This window comes from Natrix helvetica, assembly GCF_964273705.1.
Source record: "Natrix helvetica genome assembly, chromosome: Z".
NCBI lineage: Eukaryota > Metazoa > Chordata > Lepidosauria > Squamata > Natricidae > Natrix > Natrix helvetica.
In genome coordinates, this window is record NC_138554.1 from 38,410,167 (window position 1) to 38,424,226 (window position 14,060).

General features: G+C 43.5%; 1 protein-coding gene across 2 annotated transcripts in view; it reads right to left on the bottom strand.

Moving 5' to 3' along the window:
- The window catches only part of PLXDC1 (plexin domain containing 1), an 85,268-nt gene that overhangs the window by 35,150 nt on the left and 36,058 nt on the right, over nucleotides 1-14,060 (bottom strand). For both annotated transcript variants that reach the window (XM_081970063.1, XM_081970062.1), the window contains exon 3: nucleotides 533-676. In XM_081970063.1, coding sequence (XP_081826189.1) covers nucleotides 533-676 — 144 coding nt within the window. The remainder of the gene's footprint in view (nucleotides 1-532; nucleotides 677-14,060) is intronic.

Below are 14,060 nucleotides of genomic sequence, written 5' to 3' on the forward strand. Positions count from 1 at the left end.
AGACTGGCTGAATTCAAGTATATACATGGTTTATTTAATTCTTGAGCAATAGTCAACAATCAGTCAACAATATAATTGACTGGATTCACATAAACTCATAAATTATGGACTTACCAATGACAATGGTTGGCTAAACCAAAATCAAACCACTTTATAGCTTAATGAATGTGTAAATCAAATCCTTCTGTTTCTTTTGCTCCCATAAACACTCATTACTATCTCTCCGGTTGCAAAGAAGATGAGTGGGCATTAGCCTCTTAATACTGGCGTTTTTTAATCAATGGAAGTTGAAACTATTGCCAAGATGTAATTACACATAAAATTTATTCTCTGGTCAGACTCTTCTCTGGGTTTTTTTATTGCTCTTACTATCCATTTTCTTGCTTGTCCCTCTAGGCCTATTCTGTACAGCAGAGAGAGAAATGGGGCTTGAAAAACAAAATGTACTTACAGAGTCCAGGTACCAAAAGTTAAGAAAGAAAGTCAACATAATGCTGGTGGATTGGCAGGGTTAGGAGAAAGGATGGCTCACCGAAGCTTGTCTGTGTGTATTGGACAGGATTCCATGGATTTTTACTTGGCTCCTGTTGGCTTCAGCCATCTCAACCCAAAGTTCCTTGGCTCGCATCTCTTCGGGACCATAAATTCGGGATAAATAGTAGCTGTGATTGTCTTCCTGCACAGATGTAAAGAGTTACGGTTATTTTAAAGCAGCTTTCCCTCAGCCAAGGCTACTTGAACGCACTGAATTACACCTCCACAATCCAGTAGGGCTACAATAAAAGGATAACATGTGATTAATGTCCTGTTGCCTCACTTTTTTTCCTGAAAAGGGTGATCAGTTAAATATTTTATGTAGCAATTAGAAATGATATTTTTCAAGCAAAAAAGCCAGCCTCCTGCTTTTAAGAAACAACTAATATTATTTTTTTTATTATTTTTCATTATTTTAAAAGGGACAGGGTGACGCAGTGGCTAAGATGCTGAGCTGGTCGATCAGAAAGGTTGGCAGTTCAGTGATTAGAATACCTAGAGCTGCATAACGGAGTGAGCTCCCGCTACTTGTCACAGCTTCTGCCAACCTAGCAGTTCGAAAGCATGTAAAAATGCAAGTAGAAAAATAGGAACCACCTTTGGTGGGAAGGTAACAGCGTTCTGTGCACCTTCGGCATTTAGTCATGCTGGCCACATGACCATGGAGTCGTCTTCGGACAGCACTGGCTCTTCGGCTTTGAAACACAGATGAGCACTGCTCCCTAGAGTCAGGAACGACTAGCATGTATGTATGGGGGAATCTTTACCTTTACCTTAATATTATTTTTAAAAACAAATTCCTTTCTATTAAAGGAAATAAGAATGCCTCCTTTAAAATAAGTTTGTCACCTACATCTTTTATAATCATAATTTTAAATGAGTTATTTTGTTGCAAAACAATTGCCTGGAATATCACTGCATTCAAATTGAAAACTTTTATTGATATATTCAATTGTGTATCATCATCATCATCATCATCATCATCATCATCATCATTATCATCATCATCACTATGTGACTAGAAAGTCTAACAGAGCTATTAGTGAAACTATAGTATAAGCTCCCAGCTTTTAAACCAACTTCAATCAGTGATGTGTTTTGTAGTCAGTACTTTTGGAGGCGACAGATTGAGAAAGTCTGACCTACAGCTATCATTGGTAGTCCACTCCAAATTAAATACTTGAGGACAAAAATGATAGTGAGAGAACAAACCAAAAATAGCTTTAATTTGGGTAAGTTAGTCATATTTCCCAAAGAGATTTCTTTTTTTTAAAAAAAGTTTGGGGATATGGAACAGGACAGCAATTCTATTTATAAAGTAATATTTAATGTGGAAGAAGCTTCCTGTTAGATACTTGTTCTAACTACAGTGGTTTCCACCAAGGTCCTCTTGGTATCGGCTGCAAATGAGGCACAACTTTTCAAATGTGTACGAACAGTTTTGGCTTGAATTAGAGACAAAGGCCTCCGTCTCAAAAAAAGAGAGATGCCAAAATAACGTGCCAAGGGTTGAATTCTTAGGGTACCTAATTGATGGCTCTGAGATTCACTTGACCACACAAAAAATTAAAGCAATTCAGGACACCCCCACACCTCGCAATCAAACCCAGCTGCAGGCGTTCCTCGGACTCCTTAATTTCTACAGCATCATTCTGAAACAGAAGGCCACTGCTGCTGAGCCCTTACACCGTCTCCTGGCTAAGAACGTGAAGAGGTCCTGGGGCAGAGCCGAGGCTGCTGCATTTGCCACGGTAAATGACTCCTGTTGGCGGACTCCTTTGTGGTTCAGTACAGCCAGACCCTGCCGTTGGTGCTGACCTGTGATGTTTCCCCATTCGGCGTCGGCACCGTCCTCAGCCACCACATGCCCAACGGAACTGAAGCCAACTCCAATTCCGTTGCCACCTCTCCAACTCCACTCTACCAGAGGTAACTCCTTCACTAGTTAGCCAAAGCCCTACCCAAACAGAGCAAACGCTCACTCCTTCCACGGCCAGCTCATGCCCGAGGGTACTGGGAAACTTATCTGGTTATGTTGCAGGCCGCAGCGAGCTCCGAGCGAACCGGCTCTAGAAGCTCCAGCCACGGCCTGTGAAAGGTTCCAGGAGCTTCCACCAAGTGGAACTGCAGAGCAAAGGTCCATCCAACCTGTCCAAGGAAAACCCTCCTACTGAACTGTGCAGGTCAGGCAGAACTACCCAAAAGCCCGCCTACCTGCATGACTATGTAACAAGTAGATTTGTTCCATCCAAGAGGGGAGGGGTGTTAGATACTTGCTCTAACATCAGTGGTTTCCACCAAGGTCCTCTGTTCCGGCGGGAACAGAGGTTTAATCCTATTGGTCGAAGGGTCTGACAGCTCCCTATAAAAGGGCTGCTGTTAGACTCAACCTTCGCTGGATTGTTCTCACTTGTTGTACTTAATAAAGAGCTGCTGTTACCGTTAAGCCTGTGTGTGCCTATCTATTACCCAATCAAACATTGGCGACGAAGGTGGGATTGGAAGGCAACTAGCCGAAACAAAAAGAGCATAGCAATCCAACAAGTACATTCAGCCTGGAGCTCAGCATGGCTTTGAGCATCCATTTTTGAGTGGCAAACTCAAAATGCCCTCAGAGCACTGGGATTCGTACATGCTATGATTTGACTGCTTCCTTGAGGCAAATGACCTCATGGGCCTTTCTGAAGGCCACAAGAAGAACATGTTCCTCGGATACTGTGGTCGGGAAGTGTTTGAGATGGTGAAAGACCTCTCTGAGCTGACACCACTGCAATCAGTCTCCTGGTCCGCACTCCAGCAGACGCTGAGGACCCACTATGCCCCCAAACCATACAAGCACGTTTGCCGGCATGAGTTTAACATCAGGAACCAGAAAGAGGGTGAGTTGATTAATGAGTATGTTGTGGCACTTTGCAAGGCCGCAGCGTACTGCGAATTCTGAGACCTGGATGAGCTGATTCTGGACCACATAATTTGTGGTGTGCGGGACATTAACCTACAGAGGAGGTTACTCGCTAAATCTAAACTCACTTTGCAGATCACCTTGGACAAAGCCAGGGCATCCGAATCAGCCGTCAAATCTACTAAGACTCTGCAGCATCAAAGCGCTCCACAAGACGTGTGAAAGAGAACATGCGTACATCACGAGGCTGCAGAGCCCAAGAGTTCAGAGGCCGAGGAAGATGACAGCTGCCACATGTGCAGTAGCCGTGCCCAGCCGGCACGCAAATTCAAACTGCGTCTCCCTCCTTGCGCTACCTGCGGTGGAGACCATGCCAGATCAGCTTGCCATTTCCGTGATGCAACCTGCCAGCGCTGCGAGCGAAAGGGACACATCACCAAGGTGTGCCGGAGTGAATTGCGTGCCACTACCTGGCAGCCTAGAAGTGCACCAAACCGCCAACAGAGGCCCAATCAAGGGACCTGGCAGAAGCCACCGGGGCGCTCAGAGGTCGACAATTGAGTCACCAACCATATGTCAATCGGCCAAGTCTGCACCAGGCGGCCAAAAAAGCTGAAGGTCACACTCCTCATTGAGGACTCTCCGTGTGAGATGGAGATCAACACCGGGTCATCACTGACCATCATGCTGTGTTCTACCCTAAAGCAGGCTATTCCTAGCCTAAAGAAGCAGCATCTTCGCACTTCTGATATCCGCCTACGAGATTACCAGGGAAACCAGGTTCCCATCGTGAGCCAAGGCACCTTCCAGGTGAAATTCAAGCAGTTCAGCAGGAAACTCCCAGTGACAGTGGTCAGCGGCAACCTGCAGAGTCTCCTAGGGCTAAATTGGTTCCAAGCCCTGGGCCTAGAGATGACCGGTATCAACGCCTTGAAAGACGATGGCGCTGAAGCCATCTTTAAGGAGTTCGAGGATGTCTTCGGCACTGGTCTGGGTAAGTTTGTGGGGACTTCAATTTCCTTTAGTTTGGACCCCAACATAGCCCCAATAAGGCTAAAACCCAGGAGAGTTTCCTTTTCCTCTCCGCCACAAAATTGACAGGGAAATTGACAAGCTCATAGGCCAGGGAATCCTAGAGCCAGTTGATCACGCACACTAGGAGACCCCTATAGTGACACCTGTCAAATCTGACGGGTCTGTCTGCATCTGCGCGGACTACAAGTACACAATAAATAATGAGCTACATCAAAGCGCCTACCCTGTACCCATTGTACAGCACCTCCTTCATTCATTAGGCCCAGGAATTTTTTTTCGCAAAATTGGACATGGCGCAGGCATACCAACAATTGCCTGTAAATGGCGCTATGACCCAAACCATTGTGACGCACAGGGGTGCATTCAAATGTCACCACCTGCAATTCGGCATTAGTATCGCTCCTGGACTATTCCAAAGCATCATGGAATGGCATTTTCAGGGTATTCCAGGAGTCGTCCCCTATTTCGATGACATCTTGATATCGGCTGCAAATGAGGCGCAACTTTTCAAACATGTACGAACAGTTTTGGCTCTAATTAGAGACAAAGGCCTCCGTCTCAAAAAAGAGAGATGCCAAAATAACGTGCCAAGGGTTGAATTCTTAGGGTACCTAATTGATGGCTCTGAGATTCACTTGACCACACAAAAAATTAAAGCAATTCAGGACCCCACACACACCTCACAATCAAATCGAGCTACAGGCGTTCCTCAGGCTCCTTAATTTCTACAGAGTTTTTCTTAAACAGAAAGCCACTGTTGCTAAGCCCTTACAAACCACCAACTGGCTAAGAATGTGAAGAGGTCCTGGGGCAGAGCCGAGGCTGCTGCATTTTCCACAGTAAAATGACTCCTGTTGGCGGACTCCTTTGTGGTTCAGTACAGCCAGACCCTGCCATTGGTGCTGACCTGTGACGCTTCCCCATTCGGCATCGGCAGCGTCCTCAGCCACCGCATGCCCAACGGAACCAAAGCCAACTCCAACTCCATTGCCGCCTCTCCAACTCCACTCTTAGACAACCAGAGGTAACTCCTGCACGAGTTAGCCAAAGCCCTACCCAAACAGAGCAAAGGCTCACTCCTTCCATGACCAGCTCAAGCCCGAGGATACCGGGAAATTTATCTGGTTATGTTGCAGGCCTGCAGCGAGCTCCGAGCGAATCGGCTCTAGAAGCTTCAGCCGCGGCCTGTGAAAGGTTCTAGGAGCTTCCACCAAGTGGAACTGCGAAGCAAACAGGTCCGTCTGACCTGTCCAAGGAAAACCCTCCTACTGAACTGTGCAGGTCAGGCAGAACTACCCAAGAGCCCGCCTACCTGCGTGACTATGTAACAAGTAGGATTGTTCCATCCAAGAGGGGAGGGGTGTTAGATACTTGTTCTAACTACAGTGGTTTCCACCAAGTTCCTCTGTTCCGGCGGGAACAGAGGTTTAAACCTATTGGTCGAAGGGTCTGGCAGCTCCCTATAAAAGGGCTGCTGTTAGACTCAACCTTTGCTGGATTGTTCTCACTTGTACTTAATAAAGAGCTGTTGTTACCGTTAAACCTGTGTGTGCCTATCCATTACCCAATCAAACACTTCCCTTTCTTGTTTTAGCAAATCTTTGTTCACTGAAGGAAAGGCAAATGAAAGTCAAGGGGAAAAAGCTGTCTAAGCATAACAAGAAAAAATTCTATGGTGTTTGGCATTCATCTTTATTTTTCCAAATGTGTTAGTTAATTCCTATATCAAGGAAAACTGTGAACAAATAATTTATTATTTGTTTTAATAATTCAATATTGAATTATTAAAACAAATAATAAAACACTGACAAAACCCTTTTGAGTGGAAATTTGATCTCTGTCCAATCAAAGCCCTGTACTACTACTGTGTTCTTTGACTACAATTCCCATAACTTCTTGCTCCTGACTATCTTTGCTGGGAGTAAGTCTAATTGATTTTCTGCAACTTTTTCTGTGTAGATTCATAATGCCTAACCACTACATAAAATATGTTGATGTAGAAAAACTTTGCCCTTAATCTTTCAACCACACACTCTTTCAGATGTTTTCCAAAACAAATATTTTTATGTCACACACTGAGCCACAACTGGCCAACCTCATTTTAGCCTGATATGATGTACCAATTCAGTCAGTATGGTACATCATGTGAGTGCTTTTGAGTTAATTGAGTAAATAAGGTTAAGTTAATCAGGATAATATGTGAACATGACCCACATTGGATTTATTTCAGTGGCTTCCTTCTATTGCCTTCTGATCTTTACACAACTGCGTAATATTCCCGGTCAATTCATATGCAATGATCTTGGGAACATGAGTAGAGTTTCCACTTTTCCATTTCTTTCCAGATACCTCAATCTTTGGGTTATCAGCTGGTTTTCGTTAGTAAATGTTGCAATGACCATACTCTTCCTAGGAAATTCTACTTCCCAGAGCTATTAAGTTAATTCTTCTCCAGACGGTAGTTTTTGTCAGCCAACTATACAGAAATTAATTCGCAATTATTCTGTCTCGTAAACTGGATTCATGCATCAACCTTAGCCATGGCTCGTTCGATCATATTTCACTTATTAAACTGAAATTGTTTGCACTAAATTGAAAGTCCCAACAATGGTTTGTTCACATAGCACAATTGAGAGTATGTCTTACATAGTGTATGAAAATCAAGGTTATAGCATTAAAAGATATATGGAAAGGAAGAAAGTAGTCCACAAGGCGGGACAGGAAAAAAATAATTGCAAAAGGATTTTAACCTTGTTATTTGTTATTGTACATCTTCCATACAGATTGTTAGTTCTTAAAATAGAGCAGTTGTTGCAGTTCTTTTGGTAATTCTTTCCTACTTGTTTATACTAATATTCCTTCTCTGAATTTCTTCTTGGATTTCTTGTGTGCAAGCGTAAGGAATTCATCATTCCAATTTGGGGAGAGGAGCCTGGTGCTAGCTCTTATCCAACTGCTATGGGTACTGGCCCTCTGTCGATTTGGCACAAAATGTATTCTGTATCATTCACCGGCATTCTTTTTATGATTACTCCTTTATTAGCATTTCACATATACAGAGCTGATTCTCAGATATTATCCGGAATTCACCAGCATAAACGAAGCTCAGGGGTTATATCAGGACTATATCTTCATCTTCAAAATCTCTTCAGAACTAATAGCATTTGTGATGTGAACCATCAAAAGTGTATTAGTTCCACAGTTGTCACCCATATTGGCCTATTTTCTCATTTCAGAATTCACATGTTAAGGAGCTTCCAAATGTGTTCTCAATAAAGTGAGGGAAAACAAATGAAAAGAGCAAATGCCTGGACTGGGTGGACTTGGCTGCTTCTACATCTCGGATTGTGCTCCATCATGACCTCATTACTGGATCTTTATTATGTCCCAATCCACCACCTTTATTTAGTTACAGAAAGGCTTAAGAAGAGAACAGAAAAAAAAACAAGTTGAGGGGAGGGAGAAGGAAAGAGTTCTGAGTAATGTTTTGTAATCTAATTGTATTAAAGATGTGGTAAAAAAGATGTGGAGACTCTAGAAAGAGTGCAGAGAAGAGCAACAAAGATGATTAGGGGACTGGAGACTAAAACATAGGAAGAATGGTTGCAGGAACTGGGTATGTTTAGCTTAAGAGAAAGAAGGACTAGGGGAGACATGATAGCATTGTTCCAATATCTCAGGGGTTGCCACAAAGAAGAGGGAGTCAAACTATTCTCCAAAGCACCTGAGGGTAGAACAAGAAGCAATGGGTGGAAACTGATCAAGGAGAGAAGCAATTTAGAACTGAGGAGAAATTTCCTGACAGTGAGAACAATTAATCAGTGGAACAGCTTGCCTCCAGAAGTTGTGAATGCCCCAACACTGGAAGTCTTTAAGAAGATGTTGGATAGCCATTTGCCTGAAATGGTATAGGGTTTCCTGCCTAGGCAGGGGGTTGGACTAGAAGACCTCCAAGGTCCCTTCCAACTCTACTATTGTATTATTGTATTGTATTGTATTGTATTGTATTGTATTGTATTGTATTGTATTGTATTGTATTGTATTATTTTACTGAACATTTTGGCTACCTTTTTCACAGAGGTATCCCTCAGTAGAATCCTCTAGAAAAGGGGAGTAGATGGAGGAGCCAGACAGACAGACTTAGCCTTGATAAAAAGGAGGGAAACTGTTTGAGGGTCCACTCAAAATATAGTTTTTGTATTTGAAAGGATCTACGTATGATGTAGTTGGGTTAAGATTATTTATTTATTATAAATTCATTTATTTAGTATTGTAGGAAGTTAAAACCCACCCCTCTCCTAGAAAAATGAAATATCCTGGGAAATATTGAAAAGGCAGACTATTATATTTCCCTGGATCAGAAATGGCGAAACATGTTTTTAGGCAGGCAGTAGACTCACTCTTAATAACCCCCACCTTTGTCAATGAGCCATTAAAAAGCCTGGGTTAGTCTAATCTAGATAACAAAGATCCCCCTTCAGCTCCAGGGTGATGGGATTAAGGCATGATAATATTAGTCGTTTACCCATCTCACTACAGGGCACCTGGGAAGAAGCAATGCTCAACCAAACTTGGACTCACAGTCTACAGAATTGCCCCTTCATGGCCCCATGGAAGTCTGACAACCAATCAGAATACACGATCAAGATCAAAGGCCAGAGGGGGCATGAAACCAGGGACTTTCAGCATCTCAGTCTCTTTTTCTTCTTCACCCAAAATCTTGAAGCATGTGATCCTCCTTTTCTGTCCAGGCGCTCAAGCCATGTGATCCTGTTCACCATTAAACCATCTTTCCAAGCAGCCTCCATGTTCCCCCACTTGGAACTGAACCCAGAAGGACATTTCTTCCAACAGTATTCATTAATTTAGCTCATATGCTGCTGCCCACTCATCAAGGGACTTTGCAGATAAGAGATTCCTGTGTGTGTGTGTGTGTGTGTGTGTGTGTGTGTGTGTGTGTAAATTGATAAAATATATAATGTGTCAGGAACAAATCACAAGCCACCTATATTTATAGTGGGTTGATCAAACATCTTGGCCCAATGCCTGGGGGAAGAATGTAGTCTTCAAAGCTTTCTTAAAGGCTGATAGTTCAGGTCCAGCTGAACCTCAGAGGTTTGAGGGAAATGTTTCATACTGGAACAGAGAAGACATACCTCTGGGTTCCCACCCCTTGTTGAATTGATGAGATATGGAGTAGGCCAACCACATACATATGGCTGCATGTTTTCATAACATAACTGATCAAGTCAGTTGTTCCACAGAGCAGTCAATTCACCCTTATGGAGCAATATACAACTATAGTTGATTCAAATAATCAGCAGGCAGCTATTTAAAACAAATCTTCCTAGCTATTGAAAAAAAACCAGGGAAACTGTCACAATATTAGATTGTTGGGAATAAAAATAGGTGACCAAGTTGAGGTAGAGTTGGGGAGTGTATTGACTCTCATACTACCGTGTTTCCCCCAAAATACAACATGTCCTGAAACTAAAGCCTTGCCACATTTTTTTTGGGGGGTGGCAAAAATATAAGCCCCTGCCCTAAAAATAAGCCCCCTGGACACCTCCCCCTCCGGCCAGGCAGAGCACTGCTCACCAACCTAGTGGTATCCTGAAGGCGCCAAGCCGCAGGAGCCGGGGGGGGGGAGAGAAAGGCATTCACGTTGCTTGGCACCTTCGGGATACCGCTAGATTGGGGAGTGGCATTCTGCCTGGCTGGAGGGGGGAGTTGCCGGGTGGCTGATCCCTTGCGAGCGGGCTCCCAAAGAACCGGGCTCAGCCTCAGGGGCGAAGAAGCCATGAGGTGACCATACTCATGAGCAACCACCCAGCAAACCCCCTCTCCAGCTGGGCAGAGCACCATTCACTGACCTAGGGAATATCCCTAAGGCACCAAGCCATGTGGTGCTCTGCCCGCCCCCCAGCTACCATGGCTTGGTACATTCGGGATACCCCCTAGGTCAGTGCGTGGAGCTCTGCCCGGCTGGAGAGGGGGGTTGCGGGAACGCCTGCTTTGCCCCAGCTCGCATGCCTCCCAGCCTCACCATGCCCTTGCACCCACTGCCAAGCTCTGAGCAAAATTTATTCTCCGGCATCCAAACTCGGGAACTCGGCTTTCGATTCTTCCAGCAGTGGCTGCTCTAAGAGTGTTTGGAAGCTGGAGAAAATTTTTTGCTTGGAGCTCGGCGGCAGCTGCAAGGACAGCTGGCCCAAGGCATGGTGAGGCTGGGAAACATGAGAGTTGGAGTCGGAGCAGGCGCTCGCACAACCTCCCTCTCCAGCCGGGCAGAGCTCCATGCACTTACCTAGGGGGTATCCCGGATGTGCCAAGCTGCGGCAGCTGGGGGGCGGGCAGAGCACCACATGGCTTGGCGCCTTAGGGATACTTCCTAGGTCAGTGAATGGTGCTCTGCCCGGCTGGAGAGTGGGTTTGCCGGATGGCTGCTCGTGAGCATGGTCACCTCATGGCTGCTTCGCCCCTGAGGCTGTGCCCGGCTCTTTGGGAGCCTGGTCGCAAGGGCGCAGCTGCCCAGCAACCCCAAAACAATAAGCCCTCCCCCTCTAATAAGTCTTAGGCTATATTTCGTGGATCAAAAAAATATAAGACCCTGTTGTATTTTTGGGGAAACGTGGTATCCTTCCCTTTAGCAACCTGCCTATCTACCTCCATGAGTGGAGGCAGAGACAGAGTTCTTGGTGAAACTTGGTTTTTGCAATACTTCTGTCACATCATCTCTGTTTCAGAGGAAAAGAACAATTGCTTTATTAATCTCAATTTTTCCATGGAATCAGGAGTTAGATCTACTTTAAAATGTGAGGGTATTTGGGACTGAACCCAACCTTGCTAATAGACTGGATTATTGTATTTTCACAATATAATATACCTCTCCTTGATGTAGCCATGAGGTTAATGGGACTGTTGAATTTTATGATTAACACATGTTGTCATAAATCTGAATATATTACTTGCAGTGGGATTTTGGCAATAGGAATGAGCTGTGCCTCCATATACCCCTCAAATGTCTGTTTGTTTACAGTAATAGAAAATCAATAAACAACCAAACAACCACAATATACACAACAGATAAATGCTATCTTAAAAGAATAAAGGAAAGAGAAAAGGTTAATTCACTTTAAATAACAGTTGACATGGAATAAAAATAGTTGTATAGAATTTGGTTAATTTCTGAAAAACAGCTGGATACTGAGCTGATTAAAAAAATATTAATATACTTGTAGCTTCCCTGGCATTTTTGTTGTTGTTGTTGTTGTTAAAATAGCCTGAAGCCAGATGAGATGACTATCCCTCTTTGGCAGTCAGATAGGAATATGTGACCCACTGTTTCTATTTCATTATTTTGCAAAACCAGGTGCATTGAGAGAAAGGTATTTTACTTTTGTCAAGTAACATACTTTGAAGAGTTGGATGTAATTTAAAAAAAATTATCAACCTGTATGGGAGTCAGATAGGAGGATAGATTTTGCAAAGCAGTTCAGCATTTGCTCAGCTGTGCAATAACCCAAGAATGACACGTTCACAGACAAGCCTCCTTCAAGTATAATACCATTTTTCGATATTGAGTGATAGCAACATGTAAGTAATAGCATATGAAGCAAAGATTTGAAAAATCATGATTGAGAATGAGGAAATAAAATATTTCAGAACCCAATTTGGGGATGAGATGACACCCAACTTCTTCCCAAGAAATGATGAGGACATTGTCACCATTACATCCAAGCTGTAATCTACCCCCCACCCCTCCCACTTTCTTTCTTTCTTTCTCCCTCTCTGTGGAGATACTCATGGCTTCTTCTAAGTCATCCATTACTAAGTTTTGGAAAGCAGCCTTGTTCTACTTGGCTCAGTTCATCTGAAGATTCTGACATGCTGCCTCCCCATCATCTCAGCATAAGCTGCTAAATTTGGCTCTGACTCTCGGAGATCAGTTAAGGTCTCGTGGTATGCTTTGCCTGCAGTGCAAATTCTCTCATACTACTACTAACTTCCAATCAGAGTCAACAAAAAGGTACTTTTGTTGTTAAATGTTTTTCTAACAAGAATCTAGTTATGGGACAAATTCCCTAAACCTTGGAATCTATTCCTGGCAGAAATTAAAGGGGAGAAGATTTAAGCAGCAGGCATATATCAGATGTTTTAAAAGCATAAAGATATTTATTTTTAAAGTATTGCTTACATTCATGTCCTTCCATAGGTCTGTGGAGCTTAAATCTTAATATTTAAGATTATTTCGTATTGTAGGAAGTTAGCAACCATTCCTCTCCTAGAAAAATGAAATATCCTAGGAAATATTGAAAAGGCAGAATATTACATTTCCCTGGATCAGAAATGGAGAAACATGTTTTTAGGCAGGAGACAGACTCACTCTTAATAGCCCTTACTTTCCTTAATGGGCCATTAAGATGCCCAAGCCAGTCTATTCCTCATAATAAAGAGTGCTCCCCTTTAGCTCCAGAGTGATAGGATTAAGGCATGATAGTATTGGCCTTCCACAGAAATTCACCACATGGCATCTGGAAACTCAAACTTGGCCCAATGGGAGTCCAACAACCAATCAGAATACATTTCTTACACAGGAACAGGAAACAGGTGGGGCTGAACAGAGGGTATAAAGCTAGGAACTTTCAGCTGTTCCTTCTCTTTTTTCTTCACCCAACATTGAAGCACATGATCACCTTTTCTGTTCAGGACTCCAGCCACGTGGTCCTGTCCATCATTAAACCATCTTTCCAAGCAGCCTCCATGTCTCCAGTGTCTTTTCCCCCACTTGGAGCCGAACCCAGAAGGACATTTCTTCCAACAGTATTTTGCCTCACGACCAGCCCAAAGTCATGCAAACAGCTCCATGGCTATGGCTAAGTTGGGAGACCCTGCCTAATTCCATCTGAACACTCTAACTTCTACATCACTTTCATCTGCATCATTGGCTGAATTTATGCATCATTGTTAAGTTGTTTAGCTGATGACTAAATCAGAAGCATTCACACAACACAAAAAGCCATCATTCACAACACAAACCACAGTGGTTGGATTCACACAGTATACTAATGCCATAAACAAGAAAAATACCTAATGGCTTAATTTAATGTCTGAATCCAGCCACACTGAATTCAATTTAGGTGCTGTCTAATTCACAGATTACAATATAATAGTAAAATATAAAAATCCAATATCACCCCATACAAGATAAATAAATAAGGTGGAAATCTGCCCGTTCCATAACAATTTGTGTAAAACACATGCCATAAGGAACTGTATGCACCCTGAGAAGACTGCCAGCCTTTAAGTCCTCCTTAATTGGGATGGGAGCAACAGAAATGGCACAAGGAAACCCCATCCCAGAAGTCAAGTGCCATGACAGAGAAGGTGTGCTTCAGGGTCACATAATATGGCATGCATTAAAGTGACCCAAGTGCCCTCATTCTGCTGGACCACACCAGCTGTGGAGAAAACATGGGGGAGAGGTAGTCTCTCAAATGACTTGGCCCTATGCCCTGTACAGCTTTATAGTAACTAGAAAACCCATGACCCACTTGGTCTGAGCAGGAGTTATGAACTTAAGGAAAGC